This window comes from Nothobranchius furzeri, chromosome 11, assembly GCF_043380555.1.
Source record: "Nothobranchius furzeri strain GRZ-AD chromosome 11, NfurGRZ-RIMD1, whole genome shotgun sequence".
In the NCBI taxonomy this organism is placed as follows: Eukaryota; Metazoa; Chordata; class Actinopteri; order Cyprinodontiformes; family Nothobranchiidae; genus Nothobranchius; species Nothobranchius furzeri.
The window spans coordinates 33,884,480-33,905,815 of NC_091751.1; the positions used below are offsets into that span (position 1 = coordinate 33,884,480).

A 21,336-nucleotide genomic window follows, 5' to 3' on the forward strand; every position below is an offset into this window, starting at 1 on the left:
ATGATGTGTCGTTCATTACCTGACCCATCTGAACTCAGCCTATTGTTTACTCTGGTGTTCACGAGTGTGTGCGTGTGCGTGTGTGTGTGTGTGTGTGTGTGTGTGTGCATGGACGAGTGTGCGGGTGATTGTATGTCCACTTTGGAAATTGGGTGCGGGAGGGGAACTGTAATTTTTAATTGTTTTATACTTGGGGAGGGGGGCTGGGATGGGAATGTGGGATCTATGGGGCCATTTTAATCTGTAAAGCACTTTGAGTTGCATTTTTTGTATGAAAAGTGCTATATAAATAAAGTTGATTTTGATTTTTTTTTTTTGACCGGAGGGCTGGAGCAAACTACAGAGACCGTAACAAGTGTACTTTTGGAAATTTTACTCGACTGCAAATTATCCAAAAAAAACAACTTAGGTCAATACATTGAATTTAAAATCTACCTGTTTTGAAAACCTTGACTTCCTGATGTACTGCCCAACAGCCTCGTGCTTTTCTACTCTGTCACACAGAGCTGCCAGGGTCCAGGATCTGCAGCCCTCATTGTAGTTACTGAGGAGCTCGGTAGCTGAGGGTTCTTGTTGTAGTTCTCCTGCAGCCTGCTGCAGAGCTGTGGCATACTCTGTAATCAAAATAATTTAAGAATCAGTTATATATAAACGGAATATTTACTAAACAAATTTTTTTTTTTTTTACCATAAGTCGGTTTATCTTTGACTGGCTGCACAGACCATCCACCTTTTTTAAAGCGCAGATAGCGCACTGCATATCTGTCCACACCAGCCTTGGTTCTGGCCATGTCTCTGTTGCCATTGCTGTTACAATGGAGAGCAGCCAGCAGCAATCTGAAATAGAGAAACTGGAACAGAAAACATAGTCACAAGCCCACACACACACACACACACGCACGCACGCACGCACGCACGCACACACACACACACACACACACACACACACACACACACACACACACACACACACACACACGCGCTCAATAATGCTTGCCTAGTGTACATGACCAGGAACGAGAACCCTGTATGCTTCGGAGCAAATTTCAGGATCAGGGAGTGGAATGCTTCGAGTGAATATGTCTGATGCTGTGGTGACAGCTGTCTGACATCTTTCACAAACAACGGCTGGCATGCTACTTGTTCCAGTTTAACTGCTGCACTTGATCCTGTCGGTCACCGAAAGATACATTGAAATAAATCACACATAATTATATAACTTCTCCTAGGGTGTGTCCATCAGGTACCTGGAATTAGCCATTGTTTGTTCCGGTCCTGTCCTACCAGTGGAGGGTGGGTGGTTCAGATTCACCAAATGGATCGTAGCTCTCATCCTGGTCATCTAGGGGCTCAAGTGCCGATACTGGCGATGATAACGGTGTTGAGTGCCACAACACATCACTCTCCTCATACTGAGTCCCCATGTCCCTGGTGGATGGATGTAGGTCAACCTGTGTTGCTGAGAATAGACATTTTTTAATGTAATGATTTTGTGTTACATTAGCCATCACAACGTAGTTTGTGAATCAAACAGTTTTGTGGAAATCTTGGAAATTTTAAATTGTGAAGACATTTTGTGCTCTGCATGTTATAGTTTACCTGTAGAACGATAAGGAATGAGCTGTCTGAATCCATACTGTGTTGCACGATTCACTGTGGTAGAGGAGTGTTTGTGACCAGACATGCAGTCATCCATCTTGTCACATTGTGTCACAGGAGATGCAGCTACTTCAGGAGTTTGTTCTGTTGTTTCGACTTGTGACAGATCTGCTATCATCTGCAAAGCAAGCATACAAATATGTACTTGAATTTAAAGATCAAGAACATTTAGGGCGAAAAAAATTAAAATACATTACAGAACTAATCATCATAAAAGATGAATGTAGAGACATAAAAATGTTGTTTAAAGGGACTTTACGGAGTTTTGAATTTTTATGCTCGCAATATCCCCCTCAGGCAAAAAGCGTAACGGCAGCTTCAATAGTAGGCTCGTGCATGAGGCGCGCATGCTGTACGTGCACACTCCTTAACGAAAATAACAGCTGAGACAGTCCCGTGTGTGTGTGTGGCCCGGAGGACAGAGGACGGGAGAACCTGCAGCTAATTAATTAAATAATTTGGTTCTGTACCTTTCTCTTCAGCACAGCCGACAAAGGTTTAAGATGGGTCAGTCCGTCAGCTTCACAGAGCTTCCCTTCCCTTGCTTGAAAAATTGTTCAAAATGAAAGTTGAACCCACATCTTTTTTATCTGTGAATTCAATGCGAGTCTCAAATAAAAATTTGGGCATCTTACTGTAAAAAAATATATCATTAATGTAAAAAATAAACTCTAAATAAATTATGTTCACATCTAGATTCGAACCCGGATCTTCTGCTCCGGAGTCCGTCGTCCTAGATGAGCTAAAGCGCCAGTAACGTCTTTTGTATCTGTAACATTTATATCCTTGATGACAGCTGAAACAACGTTCAAAGAACGGTTCACAGCGAAAATGGCTATTTTGTTGCTAATTTGCAGGAAATATCTAGAAGAAAGTAGCTAAGGGTCCTCATGAATGTAGCTAGGTTCATCACTAGGCGGTAGGAACAGTGACAAAGTCGCTGAGTTGGCACTACCTCACTCTCTGCTGCTAAAGCTACTGCCAGCAAATGCTATGGGCTAGAGCCCTGCACTGAAGCCCTAGGCCCTCGGGCCGGGCTTCAGGCCAACGACTGTGTAATTACCTCGGACACGGGCCGGGCCGGGCACCTTTATTTTTAATCGAATTCATAAAAAAAAAAATTGAAACACTTAAACCAGGGGTCGGCAACCTGTTCCCATCAAAGAGCCATTATTACCCATTTCCCACAGTAAAGAAAACACTGGGAGCCACAGCAGCCGCGGCGTTGTGGGCGGGGCCTACCCTCAGACAGCAGAGTGCTGCTCACAACAGGTGACAGCAGCCAGTACTGGTCGCTCGTGTACGTCAAAGCTATCTTTCATAAAAACATAATCAATAAAACGATTTATATAAAGTGGATCCAGAAGTTGTAGCCCGTCTCTGCCTACAATATTTTGATATTTTTCACCCTGTTGGTGGTTTTACTGAGCAGGTGCCACTTTTGTCATACGTTTCTTTTTAAAACATGTTTAGACTGTTCAGAATACAAATCCAGGCTCTGTCACGTTTGATTGTTGTAATTAAACTTTGTAGGTGGGGAAGGTCAGAAAAGGATCCGATCAATTTGTTTTTCCCTCATTTACAGTGACGGAGATAACGGCGCAGTGCACCTGGCTCTGGTGGTAATCAAGTTTAATTTTATCTATTTTCACAAGAAAACAGAACAGTTAAAAGCAGGGCTTGTGCTGATCGGACAGTTCCCGTATTTGACCGTTTATTTTGACGGAGAATGAATTACCCCGACGCATGCAGACAAACATATTTTATTCCACGCAAATCGCAGATGTAGCTGAATCGCTCAAGAAAAGATTCCCATCTGAACATCTGAGCTGGACACTGCTCAGCGCAGCTCGCTGTCAGCGTGCACTACATAAGGTACACAGCGAGCTGAAGATGTGGAGAGGGGCTTGGAGCGCGTCGCAGAACCAGAGCGCATACAAACCATACACTGAAAGCTGAGTTTCTTCAGAAAAAAGGAGAAGAGTTACACACACTTTGTACTTTTATTACTATTTTACAGCCATAAGATAAAAAAAAGAACCAGGTGGCCCTGTTATAATTACGGTCATAAGGGGTTATGGTTAAGATGGTGATGCACACACGTGAAGTGAGTGGTAGTCATTCCTCTCATATCCAGTTGGTGGCGGTAATGCACCAAATTGTTGTTTGCCAAGTGCCATAAGACCACAAATAATAAGAAGAGAAAGCAGAAAAAGAAGAGAGGTGGGAGCGTTCGTAACAAACTCAATGCGATAGTCAAAACATTAAGCATGAAATGAAGTTATCCTAGTGGCTCCAATAAAGCCGGGCGTACACTGTGCGACTTTTTCACTTTTTTGAGCTGATTTTCCACTCGTGCGAGAATCCACAAGATCGGGGCGAGTTTTGCACTGAGCGTCGTGTAGTGTACAGGGGGTTACGAGAGGCGATTAACACCACGTGACCAGCTACCGATCAGCAGTCGTGAGCTTGCACGGACTTCTGGAGTGTTTGATATTTTGCTCGTTCCTCGTGAGGGTTGAAGCGGTGCAGCGAGCAGCTGCAACCCAAAAAGTACCAGAACCGCTCACGGCGCATGCGCAATCATGCATCAACGCCGCTCACCCGCTATTTCCCTAATAACACACGTTGTTCGTTTTATTTCTACACTTTTTTTTTTACACACAGTGACAAGGATTGTCAAGAAAGCATGTTTGTCGTGTTCATGTCAAATTAAACTGATCACAAAACACAGATTTACTTTCTTTATTTTGTTTTCCTCATCCAACCCCCATAAACCCCTGTGTCCTCCTGCAGCACTCCCGAAGGACAACAGGCAAAACAAGACAAAAAAGTCTGACGTGTTGTGTAAAAACTGCTATTTTTAGCATATTTTTAGGGCCGACGTGTTGCTACCAGACGTACAGTGTGAGCAGTCAGGTCGCATCCGAGAACGGGGTCGTACAGTGTGAGCACATGACTCGTGAGATCTGCCCTGCGAGGAAGTCGTACAGTTTGAGCTGAAGCTGAGTGTTACGAGTGAAAAAGTCGCACAGTGTCCGCCCAGCTTAAGAGAAAAAGCAGCATGCTTCATAAAAGCTTTTATTTTCACTTCTGAAAGTGACGTCGTTTTTTGATGTAAACATCAAAAGGAAGCAGAAAGGAAAGACAATGGAAAATGTTTTAAGGGAGGAAAACATAGATCAAAATGAAAAAAAAAAAAGGCAAAAGCACAGGAGCACTGACAGGAAAAAGAAAGCAGAGTAAATATTGAAAGTGCTCAAAGGGAGGGAAAACAGAAAAAAAGAGGACTAATAAAAAGGGAAAATAACTCATGTCAGAAGAGGGGAGAGTTTCGCAAATCCAGCTGAAGGTAAGATTGTCGAAAATTTTGTGTAAGGGGCCCCATGTCTGTGTTCGCCTTGGGCCCCCAAATTGCTAAATCTGCCCCTGCCAGGATCTTGAAATGAACCCTGAAGGTGACTGGCAGCCAGTGAAGCTGGAGGAGAAGCAGGGTGATGTGGTGTGTTTGGAGGACTTGGTCAGAAGCTGAGCACAGGCATTCTGAACCACCTGTAGACGGTTCACGGAGGTTCTGCCCAGACTAGTGAAAAAGAGTTGCAGTAGTCTAAGCGTGAGGAGATGAAGGTGTAGAGAACAGTCTCAAGTTCAGAGTGGGACACAATGGGACTCAGCTTAGCAATGTTCCTGAGATGGAAGAAGGAAGAGCCAAAAAGAGAACTTGTAAACACACAAAGGCTGTAAGCTATTATTGTGACCTTCAGCCTCTATAAACATGAGCTAGCTCACGTGGCTCTGATGCTTATTAATTAACAACTTCCCTCTGCTAGAAAGCTGACCTGAGCTTGTCCCCTTACAGGAGCCACCCTTCCAATATGGCTGACTCCCTCCAGACCGTCATGGATTATGCAGTTGCTGTCGCACGAAAAGCTGGTGAGGTAAGATGAACCCCCCCCCCCCCTTCCCCGGTTGTATTTCTGTTTAAATAGAGTTCAGTGATCTGCTGATGGACACCTTCTCCAGGACTGTGCTTCCTTGTCAGGCGCTCATGCATCGCACGTGTGCTGCTGCAGAGGTTCAGCAGTTGTTCCGATTCCAGAGATTCGTTGTTACTGCAGCTGTAGTGTAGATTGGTTTTAGGAAGAAACCCATTGTCCAGCACATCTGAGGCTGAGACCATCCTCAACACGAACACAAGGCGAATCCTCCTTAATCCCAGTTTATACTTCACACAGCGCCATGATCCGTTGATGCAAGCGCCTCAGACGGGCACGCTAGGACGGACGGAGTAGAGCCCAATTTTAACTATAAAAGTGATGGAGAGCGCACTCACATCTGCGATTGACAGACTGAACAGACATTCAGTCTCCTTCATTCTGGATGAATTCAGTTCCAGCTCAATGACAACCAAGTGGATATGTGTTTACAAGCTTTCAGATATCCGCTGGAGGAGACAGTAGCTTCACACAGCGGGATGTGGACATCTCTCCTCTGATTGGCTAACAGCAACACGACTCTACCACTGACTCTGTTTGCTCTGCAACGTTGATGTTTCATCTCCACCAATAACACAAGCCTGGAGGAGTTCTGCTGTGTGGTGGAGTTGCTAATGCTAAAAGTTAGCTTCTACTAGCCGAGGCATTCTCTGCTGTTTCCTGGACGCTAAACCAACAACAGCCTTCCCCGTCGTGAGTCCAGATGGTTGAGTCCATGAATGTTAGTGACAGTGTGATGTAAATCTGTCAGGATTTTCTATCCTGCAGTTTCACCGTCTGTTTTCTATCAGAAGCTAGAGCAGGAGATAGGTGTAGGAGACTATTCTCATGTTCGGCCTGCATGAATGTGATCCTCTGACTTGTTGCTTTTCTTAAAAAGGCATAAAGAGGCTGTCCCTGACTCTGTTTCCTTCCTTTGTCTCTTCTGGACAAAGATTCAAACATCCGTGTTTCACACTATAGAACAATCTGATTATTACGAGATGTTAAACATGCTATTTCAAACATTCTTGTTGAAATTACTTTTATACATCATTACTACGAGATCCTGCTATAATTTCCTCGCACTAATGGTAAAACGCTTCGAAGAAGTACAAAGGAAAAGGTCTTTGTGCGTGATGGAGAACTGTAAACTAGGACTTCCCTGCTGTTTCTATGTCATAACAATGAACCTTGGTGTTTTTATTGACTCATGCATTGATTAGGTGGTGCAGACGGCCCTGGCTGGTGACAGGAAGGTGATGACGAAAAGTTCAGCCGTGGATTTGGTGACTCAAACTGACCAGAAGGTGGAGAAACTCATTATCCAATCAGTGAAGGAGAAGTTCCCCACACACAGGTACAAAACTTGAAGATGGCTGGGAGATCTGTTGGTTTTGCTCGTGTTGTAAAGACTTCAGGATGCAGTTTGTTGGTTTTTACGGTGGAGACGATGATGTCACACTGACTAGTTGCTACGGAAACATTTAAAAGAGCAATAAGTTAGAAATCTCTTGTGACATAATCAGAAAAGAGTCTAATGTCTCGGGCATGTTGGAAGAAACGTTGTAATGAAACAGCTGGGGGGGTTGCCAGTTTTTCTTCATTCAACAAAAATAAAACAGACGTAGTTTATAATCTGTGGGTTTCTGAGATTCCCCAACCCTAACCCAAGCAAAGGCAGCAGTGCCAGCATTTGTAATTCAACACCAGCAGGCTAAAAGCTCCAGAGCCAAGCCAGTAAACAGGAGCGACCCAGAAGTTATTTCTTGTACCCCTAAGAAGCCACTGCATCTTTTGGTTTTACTATGGTATTGAGTGAAGCAGGCTAGAGGCTAACGTTCAGCTAACAATGCTAACAGTGAATTAGAAGCAAATTGACTGCTCTGAAAATATTTCAAGCTGGCCAACAACTGGATGTTACAGTGAAATGTGTGTGATGCGAATAATGAGTCAGTCGTGGAGTTTTACTTGTGTTAAGAGTATTTTACGTCCCTTGGCTTCGCTAGGAGCACGTTGTGATTTAAGGGAGTAAAGAAAATATGTACGTGAATGAAACAAACCAAATTAAAACTCTTAGAAGGAAGTTTATTACACAAACAGCGCTCTGGGCTGAAAAAGGAAACAAAAGGGTCATCCAATTACTGGGAATAAATAAACGAAAGGGGTTTCTAAATAACTCAATAAATTCTAACAAACTGAAGGCGCAGCACGAAAGGGCTGGAAATGAAGCTAAACGAAATAACACAAAATCTGCACCAAAAAGGTGAGCTAAGTCTCTCATGAAATGAGGACACACGAACTACTATAAATATAAACACAAATACCACTCAGGTCACGAAACGAGAACTACCACTTAGGTGTCAAAACAAGAAATACCACTCAGGTAACAAACGGAGACTTTAACGTCTTAACCGAGGAGAGAGAGAGGAGAATTAACACCTCCGCACCAACGCCCATCTGACATCTCTCCCTGAATGACTCTGAGAGCTCCCTTTTAACAGGGAGGCTCCATGAACCCAATTGCCTGCAGCTGTGCAGGCAGAGTACTGAGGCCCTCTAGAGGCCAGAAAGTGACAGTATCTGTCACAGAGTAGAATACAATAGAATAGACTTTATTGATCCACAGTGGGGTAATACACTTGTTACAGCAGCACCAACACTTAAGAGAATATTAACAAAGGTACATGTGTACACATAGGCAGTAGTCTAGTATTGTACCCTTCGACCACTAAAACCCACGAATAAAAAAGGAAAAAAACTTTGGTTCCAACACAATGCAGCATACTGCAGGAGACACAGATATACAGTGGTTGCATTGCTTCTGAGTAGGTCTGGGTGGGGGCCTGGGGACTCGAAATGTGAGGGTGGCAGGCCCCGTGTGGGGATCTGGGCGGGGACTTAGGGATTAGGTCCTGACTCGTAAGCTGCCGGGAGGAAGGCAGGAGCAAGCGGCAGTGCATGGCCCAGGCTCAAGGGCCTCAGGTGGACCTTGGCTCCTCTGGAATAATAACAACTCTGTCCCATCACGGGAGAGGTGGATGTCCAGGAGGGGGAGGACCCAACCTTACCTGGATGTCTCATGTCTTACATATTCTGGAAGTTGTTCAAATGCAAGGATGGGAGTAGATATTCTGCTGGGGTGGGGCTGGGTTGGAGCCCTTGGACTTCGTGGGGCTCTGCGATGCTGCTGCTTTGGGTCCTGGCGAGATGGGCTGGGGTCTCTGTGCCCTGGGGGGCATTTTGGGAACGGAGGTAGCTATTGGGGCCAGTGGGGGAGCTGGCTTCCTGGAGGGCTTAGGCCAACCAGCCATTCCTCCCCATCCCCATACATTTTTCTCCTCCTGCTCCTTCACGTCAACACACAATCATGCCAATAAGACCTTGGGGGGTGGGCAAGTCAGGGGTGCGGGTATGGATCCCATTTCCGCATTCCTGTGGCAACCTGCCCCCCAATTTTATTTGCACCTTAAACACTTCCATCAACGACATTCCACGCAAACACCCCCTTAGGGCTTTGGGAGTGAGCATACTTAACGGCATTTGGCAAGGGGATCTTTCAGCCTCATCTCGAGTGCTGGTGCCCACTTCCAATTTTAAACTGCACTTAGACACAGAGGGCTGTGGGGGGAAGTGTGGTTGTGTGGTTGCATCAGCTGGCATAGGCCAGACAATGCCTGCACTGCCTGCTCACCACAGCCATGGAATACACCTCATCAACATGCACTAACACTGTATTGGAGCAAGCGGAGGGAGACTAGTGGTCTTAGCACACCTCTGTTGTCGCTTGGCTTTCCGGGGAGAGAGGTTAGGAGGGGAAGCTGGCCGTCATGTTGGGGTCTGGGGTGGTGGGTTGCTTTGCTCAGCGTTGGGCGGGGGAGCCTGCTCATCAGCACTCCAGCAGAAAGGGTCGAACTCTGGGAACCGGTGATGGTTGTCCCCCATGTGCAGCAGTACCGGGACCAGAGTGAATAGGGTGTGTATGGGGAGCATGAGTGGATGTCCGGCGTGCATTTTTGTAAGTCTTTGGTTGTATGTGTATGTGTGAGCATGAGGGAGGGAGTGTGTGACTGTGTTTGTGTATGGCTGTATATGTCAGGTGGGGTCTTGGACTCCTCCCCTCGCCTGGGACTTCTTGTGCTACTACACATCTTTGCCTACCCTCCCCCTGCCACATTTGGTGTAGAGTGTGCTGCCTTGGTCTGCCTGAATGTTTGTGGCTACCGGGTCAGGGGGTTTAAGATTTTTGGCATCTGCCTGGTGGGATCTGAGTCCCCGGCCTCTGCTGGGTCCCCGGCGGGGCTGGTTGCCCCTGGGTACCGGGTCGCTGGGTTCCAGGCTCGGCCGGCTTGGAGGTGTGGGGCTGCGGGCGGGCCTGTGGGCTTGCCACTGATATCTCCCGGGACTCTGCCGGCTGCTGGTTGTGACCCCCTGGGGCATTCCTCTACACCTCTCGAGAAGGGGGACTCTGGGACTTGGAGCTCTAAAATCAATATCACTATATATTGAGGATTTCACCTCAATAACGATAAATGGACGATATCTACAGGTATGCGCAGAAACAAAAGTTGTCCACTAGATGGGTCTGTCACATGTATCATGCTGACTCTTTGCATAAATGTCATGTAATTGTTAAGAAAAGCCTTTGAAACATATGAAGTGCTTGTAATCATATTTCAGTACATCACAGAAACACCTGAAACAAAGATCTAAAAGCAGTTCAGCAGCAAACGTTGTGAAAACTAATATTTGTGTCATTCTCAAAACTTTAGGCTGACTGTACTGTGATTTAATTTAAGCAATACGTCTTTTATTTTTAGTTTTTTTGCTAACCACGCCCCCTGCCCCGCAGAGCTCCGTGCAATAGGAAACTGAGCGCCGACAAGAACTAACCAATAGTGTTAAACTACCGCTTACGTGCTTCAAATGTAAGGAATACCTCAGCTGATGCAGAGTTGATGAACTTTTCATGGACAAGTAAATCTCTAAAATATAAATATATGAGAACACAGCATGACATGAGCATAATACTTGTAAAACAACGTGTTTTATCTGTTTGTCAGCTACAAAAAGACATAAATAAACTAGAAACGTGAAGTCGCCATCTTGAAATAACTGAAGAAATTATTTGTGTGATATGCCTGTCAGCCATTAGATGGTGACCCCGGATGAGAGAAATACTCCAGAAAGAGACTTTAAACTGAGGAGTTCTACACTCTTACTGCAGAGGAGATGAATGACCTACGGTAGCATTCTGTTTACATCTGGGATGTCTCAGTCTGCCTCTGAAGGAGCTGTCCATGGTCTCCACAGTGGAATGCAGTGGATGGGAGGGGCTTTGTAAGATGGTGATGATGGTGGTGGTGTTGATAGTGATAGTGATGGCAACGATGATGATGGTGATAATGGTGATGATTGCTTAATTGCTTTATTTGGATCCCCATTAGCTTCCACAGCAGTGGTTGCTAATCTTCCTGGGGTCCATTTTCAAAATACAAAATACATTTAACAATACATATGATTAAAATGTTATAAATTATTACATTAGGATTTTAAAAGCTGTTGTGACCAACCAATACCATCGACAAGATACCCTTAACTTACATTGCTGTCTGAAAACACCTTTCTTCTCGTACTATCACAACTGAGAGAACAAAACAGACAATGCTTAGCCTTTTTTATGGTCTTCTTAAAAGTACTCTGGTTTCGGATTTCCCTAACACAACATGGTAGTGTATTCCACTCAACAGTCTCTCTATACAGAATGGTTTTCTTCATAAAATGACTTCTAGGTCTTGGAACTATAACCATGTTATTGCTTACCAGGCGTGTTACGTACTCATGGCAATATCCACTAAGTAATATTCTTTCTTTCAAACGATGGTGAGTAAAATTAGTCATAGCTTTTTGCATAAACATCAGAAGACTATATTTTACTTTTGCCTCCACAGTTAACCACGACAACTTGAGATGCGTCTCGTGCACATTAGTTCAAAGAGGACAGTTCAAAACTACTCTGGCTGCTCTGTTCGGGATATTTGCAGTTTTCTTAGACGTTTCTGGGCCGCCCTGGACCAAACTACTGTACAGTACTGTAAATGAGATAAAACAGGACTTTGAACATTTTTCAATACAGTGGTTGAACAATATGCAGAGCACTTTCTTGACATAAAGTTTCCTCGGCCCATCATATTGACTATATGGTCAATGTGATCCGACCAGGACAATAAGTTGTCTATTCTAATGCCCAACAGTTTAAATTTGGTGACCTGCCCCACCTTGGTAACATGTGGCTGCTGCAAAATGTCATACACTTAGTTTTGGAGATGTTGAATACCAATTAATTCTTCTTCACCCTGTCCAGTACTGTGTACCTCTTGCTGTAAACGCTCATTCAGTTCAGGTATTATCGATGTGGCAGTGGAGAGAGTGACATCATCAGCGTACATTTCCACACTAGCATTGCCAGCAGCATATGGAAGATCATTTATATATATAGAAAATAAAAGTGGACCCAAACAACTGCTATATATATATATAATATATATATATATATATATATATATATATATATATATATATATATATATATATATATATTAGGGTTGTCACGATACTAAAATTTCAAACTCAATTCAATACTGGAAAAAAAACTCGATACTCGATTTCGATACTATTTAAAAACACCAATTTATTGAACAAGTTTATTCAAAAAATAACATTCCTGAATTTATATTGCAAAAATTAAATGTTAAGAATTAAGTGTGTAAAGTGCTTAAACCTTTCAAGTATCAGCATTTTTTAAAACGTGCATACAAAAACTGGCGAAAGTTAACACTTTAAATCATGAATTGTCTCACTATATATACACTATTTGCAGAGTGATGTTTTGCTGCTTAAACTCTGTTTAAGGTGCATTTTTGTCATAAGCTGTAATGCCATATGTTTTGTTCTGTACTTTTGAACAATTCTGTTGGTCAATAAAGGGAGAAAACGAATTTCTCCACAGTAGGACAAAGGTACATCTACCGGTAATCTTAATAAAAACAGATTGGCGCACGGCAGTGACGTCATTAAAAGCGCCGGTTAATTAGCCGCGGCTAGTCTGTTTACGCCTAGAAATCCCAGACTTGCTCCAAACGAACAGGGGAATCATGTTAATGATTCCTAACAAAACCTTTCGACATTGAGATGTTTTGGTGCAGATAATGTCTTATTTCGAGGCTGCACCATGGGTGCCCGTCCGCACCGGTTATATGGATATACACTGACGGCGATTCGCCGATGGATCTAAATACCCCGGGCAATCTAAGTAGCACCAAAGTTGTCAGCGTGAGTAAACAAACGTACTGCATGCTAGAAATGAAGTCCAGGTTGCAATAAACGGGAGTGTCCTTTAAGCACATAAGCATGAATATACAACTACGTGTCGGACTTGGTATGCTAATTAAGTTGGGCTGTGGAGCGCCTCCCAAATTCGCTGTTTATGTTTTTGTTTATTTATTTGGCAGACAAAACTTGGATCGGAGACAACTCACGTGGGAAATTGCAATGTAGCCATGCGGCGTCTTCTTCTTCTGTTTGTCTGGGAGGCGGAGGCTGCTTTACGGCATCTGGCTGTCGTGCGTGTCGGTGTACTTGAAGAAGGCTGTGTATAATAGTCCATAATATCGATACCACAGGGATGGAATATCTCATTTAGATACCACTTTTAGTATCGATTTATATCTAGGTATCGATTTTTTTGACAACACTAATATATATATATATATATATATATATATATATAATCAAATAAATCAAAACAACCACACTAGAATAACGTGAGGAGAGCATGTGATTTCTTGCCAAGTGAACTGGTAAACTGTCTGAGGTTGAATGACTTTTGAGCCATAGACTCTACTAAACGGTCAACCTTTTTAACAACCCTACCAACACGTGTTGTCACTACACTTGGGGCATCTGCTGTTGAAGAGCTTCACCCGTCGAACCCTGATCTATATCTACGACCACTGTACTTGTAACATCTGTTGTCTGATTCTGCTGATGGCTTTTCAACTAAACCATCACAATCTGTCGGACTAGAAGCTTCTATCTCAAACACTTAGCTGTTCATACGTTCACACTCCCCACCATGTGACCCTTTGCCAGTGCCTTCGGCTTATTTCTGACATGGCTGCTTCTCCTCTGGCTCACCAGCACTGACATCCCATGTGTCACTGTGTGTTGACACACTGGTTGTGTCTCCGGAATCCACTTCCTCCATGGAGCCGATGGTATCCACCATAAAAGGCCCAGCCTCAGACTCATCAAAGTTGCACAGTTTCATTGCTGTCCTCATCAGCAGATACAACTGGCAGAAAGCTGATGTTCAACATGAGGCTATGGTGAACTACTTTGGTGTTCCCTCCATCGTCTTCCAACTTGTATATGTGTGTTTTAGGATCTTTGTCAATGACTGTGTAGACTAGGGCTGTCGCAGTAACCGCAAGAAGAAATATCGCGATATTAAGAAACGCACCGCGCTGCATGACGTGCCACCACCATTACCGCACTTGATTAAATCTCGCGACAGCGCATGCTGAGAAGGATGGCTGCACTGGTATCAAAACGAAATGTTACTTTGCCCCTTTGAGAACATTTCGGCTTTCAGCCAAATGAAAAGGGGGTGCCAGAGAATTTAAATGAGGCAGTCAGTAAAATCTGCGGCAAAACGGTTCAAGTAAAACGAGGAAAGCGGCAAAGAAAAAAAAAACACTTGGAGACCTGCTGAAGTCACGGACAAGCATGTCTTCTGCAACCACCCTGAAGAGAATTAGAGCCGAGCTGGAGCTCACTCGCTACCTGCAGGAGGAACCCATTGACCCTAATGAAAACCCTCTGACATGGTGGCGCAACAACCATGAGATTTCCATTGCTCTCCAAAGTCGCACGCAAGTACATGTGTATTTGCGCAACAAGCGCACCATCCGAGAGGGTTTTTAGTGTCGCTGGAAATGTTGTCACTCCTCTCAGATCCTCTCTCAAACTGCATGTTAACATGCTGGTTTTTCTTGCAAGGACAAGGACATGACCGAGTTATAAATCACAGTTATTCTTGTGTGTGAAAGTGAAATGACAGTGCCTGGGACATCTAATTTTGTATACTTTATTTTAAGCCACAAAACAAAACGGGCACTTTTTTATTTCTGTTAGATGTTGCAGCCAAATTTGCATTTCAAAGTTAAACCTCCTGAATGTTGTTTTTAAGTTCTGTCAGAGAATGCCGTTACTTCCCTTTGATCTGCATTCAATAGTGTTAAAAATGGCCGGAAGCCATCTTGAAAAATGTATCTCTGTATTATAGAGAAGTTAGCAGTCTTTAAAAAGTAGCAACTCGAAATTGCCGTTTCACAACAGGAATAGAACTGAACACAAAAATACAATCCCTTTTATTTGTTTATTTTTTTTTGTCCTTTCAACTGTTTGTTAAAACAGGTTTAATGTTAGCTTCTTCAAGTGAACCTCAAGTTGATGAGCCGCGACCTTCGGTGACCAAGCTGTTGTTGATCCACGATGAAATCCGGAGTTTTTAACCGAGTCAGCCGCACTGCTTCGTCCATTTAAGAAACGTTCAGCATTGTGTAAATGACGAATGACTCAGGTTCAGGTTCAACCCAACTGATGGCGTTTCTATTCTCCAGCTGCATAGAATGGGATAACACACAGTTCAGCAGCAGTGAAAATCATGTAGCCGATCTCAGCTCATCTGTCAATGATAAAAGAATCACACGAAGAGCTGCTGCGTAGCGCGGGAAAAACTGCGTCGGCTCGTTCACACGTATGCTGCGACTGTGAGGATATAACCTTGATGAAACCGTCCCATTCGCCATCAAACTGTGCAACAGTAGTTAAACATCTCATAAACATGTTAGCTAAAATGTTATACAACATCCTGTCCTTTAGTGCAACTTTTAAACAGTAAATTAGCAGGAGCTCCGTGACCTCCATTACCGCTCCAAACAGACTGGAGCTGGAGGAAGTGTGTCACAGAACGAGGCTTTTCAAAATAAAAGACCCAAACAAACTTTTCTCAAAATGTCTAAAAATATACATTTAAATGAGAATCTTGAATGTTAAACATTTGTTTGGGGTAAGTAAAATAAATAATTAAATAAGTTAATTAAATAAAATTAGGGATTTTTGGTGGAATGAATTGCACATTTTCTTTCCATGCTACACTGGCAGTAAACTGGTTGGTCTACTATTAGATCCAGTGAAGCCTGCCTTTGCATCTTTGAGCAGAGGAATAGTTTTTAACTGTTTCCAGAGATCCAGAAAAGTACCACTTAAAATAGACATATTAAAAATATGGCATATCAGTTTTGAGAGCTGAATGGCAGCCATTTGATGTTTTTTCCATCAAGATTGTCTATGCCTGAAGAAGTATCTTCATACGAAGACACTGTATGTTTCACGAAGTATTTGCCTTCTCCATCCCCAGTGAGTCGTGGTAGATGGCTGCTTATACTGAGCCAGGATCCTCTGGAGGTCTCTTCCTGTTAAAAGGGAGTTTTCCTCTCCACTGTTGCTGCATGCTTGCTTAGTATGAGGATTGCTGTAAATACTCTGACACTAGTCAGTGACTCGATGCAACCTGCTGGGTTCCTTATATAGGAAACTTGTTACTGATTGGTTTAATGACCTGAACTGTACTGGAGTGTTTACTGTGTGAAGGTCCTTGAGACGACTCTGGTCCTGATTTGGCTCTTTATAAATAAACTTGAATGATAATAATGGTGGTGGTGATGTTGATGGTGATGATGATGATCATGGGGATAGTGATGATGATTATGGTGATAGTGACGATGATGATGGTGATGGTGATGATGATGATGATGATGATGACAATGAAAATGGTAATGATGACGATAGTGACAGTGATGGTGATGATGATGTTGATGGTGACGATGATGATGGTGATGGTGATGATGATAGTAAAGATGATGATGATGAGGATGACGGTGATTATGATGTAGATTATGATATAGACGATGATGATAATAATGGTGATGATGATGTTGGTGATGGTGAAGATGATGATTATGATTGTCATGGATTTTATCAATATGTTTATCGATAACCCATTTCCTATAGTGAAGAGAGAAGGAGACAATGAGCAGACAAGTCAAACGGTTATAAATGTGACATAATGCATGAGGCAAAATGCCCCGAACATCTGGTCACAGACTTTATTTACATAGAGATGGGAGTGGAGAGAGAGAGAAGAGATTGTGTCTGTGTGTGGGAAGTCAAGAATGTGTGTGTCTTGTGTGGGTGTGTCTGAATAAGTGAGCATGCAGAGAGGCATAGAGCAATACATTTACATTCAGTTGATTGAGTCCATGATCAAGAATTAATAAACATAAATTTGTCCATAACAATCATATAGATTATGATATAGACGATGATGACGATGATGATAATAATGGTAATGATGATGATGATAGTAAAGATGAGGATGATGATGATTATGATATAGACTATGACGACGATAATGATAATAATGATGATGATGATAGTAAAGATGAGGATGATGATGATGATTATGATGATGAAGATGACAATAATGGTGGTGATGATGGTAGTAGTGAAGATGAGGATGATGATGATGATTATGATACAGATTATGATATAGACGATGAGGACGATGATGATAATAATGGTGGTGATGATGACGATGATTATGGTGATGATGATGGTGGTAGCGAAGATGGGAATGATGAGGATGATGATTATGATATAGACTATGACTACGATGGTGATGGTGATGATGATCTTGATGTGATGATGATGATGATTATGATGATGATGATATTGATGGTGATGATGGTGATGATGATGTTGATGATGATGATGATGATGATATTGATGGTGATGATGGTGATGGTGATGATGATGGTGATGATGATGAGGATGACGATGATGATTATGATACAGATTATGATATAGACAATGACGACGATGATAATAATGGTGGTGATGATGATGTGGATGATTAGGAACATAGTGGTGATGGTGATGAAATATGATGGTGATGATTGCTTTTTTGTGCATCAGGTTCATAGGGGAGGAGTCAGTCGCTGCAGGTGAGGCTTGTGAGCTGACCAACGAACCCACCTGGATCATAGACCCCATCGATGGAACCACTAACTTTGTTCACTCGTGAGTTTTTCTTAATGTTTCTTAGCTAAGCAGACATGTTCCCTTGGACCTCCACAACTGTGTGACATGTTGTTTGTTTAAAGGTTTCCGTTTGTGGCCGTTTCTATTGGATTCTCTGTAAACAAACAGGTGAGCTGACATTTCACCATACCACCTCACAAGGGGCAGACTGTTGTTTCTGCAAAAGGAGGATCTACAAATTAATTTTTTGTAATGCCCATATTTATGCACCTGCCTAATTTTGTTTAAACAATGATTGCACACTTTCTGTAAATCCTATACACTTTTTTTCCCATCTACAGCACTACTAGACACCCATCCACACAGGTTATCAGCAGTTAAACTTGATTTGGGTGTTACTCGCTTCGCTTCACTTCTCAAACATCACTGTGTATGTCTCCTATGTGATTTATTAGGGGGCAGCAGTAGCTCAACAGGTTGAGCGGGTTGTCCAGTAGTCGGAAGGTTGCAGGTTCGATCCCGGCTCCGGACAGAGAATTCTGCTGTTGTCTTGGGCAAGACACTTAACCCACCTTGCCTGCTGGTGGTGGTCGAAGGGACCGGTGGCGCCTGTGCTCGGCAGCCTCACCTCTGTCAGTGCGCCCCAGGGCAGCTGTGGCTACATTGTAGTTCGCACCATCAGTGTGTGAATGTGTGTGTGAATGGGTGAATGATACACTGTAGTGTAAAGCGCTTTGGAGTCCTTACTCTGAGAGGCGCTATACAAGTGCGGGTCATTTATTATTGTAACAACCAACAATTTATTCAGGAAAATCATGAAGATTAACAAGCCTGCCCAGACTTTCACACACACACACACACACACACACACACACACACACACACACACACACACACACACACACACACACACACACACACACACACACACACTGTAGTGTACATACATAAAAACATACACACTGTAGTTCAGCATGTGTTGTGAGGGCCGTCATTGACTTCCATTCGTTCTAGTGACTGGATTGTGTCTAACCCGATCCCGTGACCAGTCCACTCCTAACTCTAACCTTACGTAAACCTTAACCCACACCAAACCTCCGTGAGGTTTTTGACATATTTACCAAAGTGAAGACCAGCAAAATATCCGCAGTTTGCAGGTACACAAATTTTGTTGTTTTCACTTTGATGTATCGACCGGTACACACACACACACACACACACACACACACACACACACACACACACACACACACACACACACACACACACACACACACACACACACACACACACACTTGCTCAAGGGAGGCTTTCGTTTATGTTACCATAGTGACATCATTTGCGTAAAAGATGCCAACTTTCAGAGCTTGTGATAACGATACATGCTCACGGAGAAAAGTTGTGTCTTCATGTAAGATTGTTGCATGCTCTCTTCTAATTCAAAAAGTGCTTTATTCAAATGGGCAACAAACAAGGGCATAGTTCTAGTTCCTGGGAACTTAATACCTTCAATGTGTCCATGAATAGGTGGAGGTGGGAGTGGTCTACAGCTGTCTAGAAGACAAGATGTTCACGGCGAGGCGGGGGAGAGGAGCATTCTGTAACGGAGAGCCGCTGCAGGTTTCTGAGCAGACAGGTCAGTGGTGGATCTACAGGTTACCAATACTCTACTGGATGTAGCCTGAGATGGAATTTGTGATGTAGTTAATGATGTCATTGATCTTCTTTATGCTGTTGATGTCATCAGATGTCCATCAGTCGATTATCGCCACAGAGTTTGGGTCAAACAGAGACCCGGAAGTTGTTGACAAAATATTCTGCAGCATGAAGAATGTCCTGAAACTGCCAGTGCATGGGTATCACATCAGAACCACATGATTAACTGGTTTTTTCTGACCCTGTGGAAATTTAACAGCATGTCTTCAGTGTGCGCAGTGCCGGGACGGCAGCCATCAACATGTGTCTGGTGGCTTCTGGCTGTGTGGAGGCCTACTACGAGATAGGGATGCACGTGTGGGATATTGCTGCCGGGTCTTTGATCGTGTCTGAGGCCGGAGGACTTGTGTTGGACGTGGATGGTGAGAACGCTCTGACAGCACCTACTCTAACCTCTCACTTGGTCCTAAATAATGTTTCTGTGTTCAGGAGGACAAGTAGACCTGATGTCCAGGAGAGTGCTTGCTGCCAACAACAGAAGCATTGCAGAGAAAATAGTGAAGGAGATTGTCCTCTTCAGACCCCCCAGGGACGATGCTCTAGATCACAAACAATAATCAATAAAGTTCAATTTTATTTAAAAGGTGCTTTTTCCTTCCCTCACTTGACCGATTCAAGTGTGAAAACAGGTGACGACCATACTGCTGAATCCCTTCCACACCTGGGGGGTGTTGGTTCCAGACTGAACTGGTTGAGTGGGATTTGTTACATTTCACATATCTGGCTGTAAACACCTAGTCTGTCCTCTGTCTATTCTACACAGAGGACGAGTCTGGATACCAGAGCCAGACAGCACCATGAGGGACGGGGCTAGCCAGCTCAAAAATAACCAATCAGAAAAAAGGAGAAAATTGTTGTTGTTTTAAAGATGTGTCCGAGTCGTTTAGAATGAAGGAAAGAGCCACAGCAAACTCCGCTTCCGACGCCATTGTAGCGATACATATAGATTTATATCTATATTTCAAATGTGGTGTAGATTTAGCTTGTTTTTGATCTTATATTAAATAATTGGGGCACCACCCAGTTTTGTCTGTGTGAACTGGGACACTGGATTTAATATTTATATCTTCTCAAAGTTAACACCACATTTTAATCTGAAAGCTGAGTTCTTGTCAGAATGCGCTGGCTATTCTCGAGATCGCTAGGCAATAATCAGGCATGATTTAAGTTTTGTGAATTTATTACAAACATCATTTGTGACACTTGACAAAGAGAACCAAACACAGCTTATTGTTTCATGCATGAGAATAAGTGGATAAACACAAGGCTTTATGGCAGTGCTATGACATAACTAGTCTGTAATAAAAGTGGAACTTTGGTGACACATAGGATTATAGTAAATATTAGGAACAACTTCTGTAAGGAGAACAAGTTAGTGTGTGTGTGTGTGTGTGTGTGTGTGTGTGTGTCTGTGTGTGTGTGTGTGTGTGTGTGTGTGTGTGTGTGTGTGTGTGTGTGTGTGTGTGTGTGTGTGTGTGTGCCTTATGGGTATAGGAATACAGGAGTGTGTGTGTGTGTGAATGCGGTCAGGGGGCTCGTTATGGCAGAAGAAAGGGGATCTTGAAGGCTAATATGAATCTGGGATCAAAATAAAAACACACCATAAAGAAATGGACTACTCTGAATCCACTAATCGGGCTTAGCACAGAAGTCAGCCAGATGAGATGTTTCAAAGACCTTTTTCCGTCGCCAAAAGAGGTGTCCTATGGGCTGATTCAGCCGGTCCAGAAGCTTGAATGCGGCCTTCAGGGGCCCTAGGACTTTTTGGCACCTCAGCTTAGGTCAACGGTGTCTGTGGTTCAGGAGAATCTCATTCCCCGAG

General features: G+C 43.3%; 1 protein-coding gene across 3 annotated transcripts in view; it reads left to right on the forward strand.

Moving 5' to 3' along the window:
- The window catches only part of LOC107397116 (inositol monophosphatase 1), a 51,364-nt gene extending 31,267 nt beyond the window's left edge, over window positions 1–20,097 (forward strand). For all 3 annotated transcript variants that reach the window (XM_070541498.1, XM_070541497.1, XM_070541499.1), the window contains 8 exons: window positions 5,519–5,597; window positions 6,860–6,993; window positions 17,733–17,837; window positions 17,921–17,966; window positions 19,326–19,434; window positions 19,546–19,654; window positions 19,725–19,876; window positions 19,944–20,097. In XM_070541498.1, coding sequence (XP_070397599.1) covers window positions 5,535–5,597; window positions 6,860–6,993; window positions 17,733–17,837; window positions 17,921–17,966; window positions 19,326–19,434; window positions 19,546–19,654; window positions 19,725–19,876; window positions 19,944–20,071 — 846 coding nt within the window. In that variant the 5' untranslated portion in view covers window positions 5,519–5,534 and the 3' untranslated portion in view covers window positions 20,072–20,097. The remainder of the gene's footprint in view (window positions 1–5,518; window positions 5,598–6,859; window positions 6,994–17,732; window positions 17,838–17,920; window positions 17,967–19,325; window positions 19,435–19,545; window positions 19,655–19,724; window positions 19,877–19,943) is intronic.
- The last annotated feature ends 1,239 nt before the right edge of the window (window positions 20,098–21,336 follow it).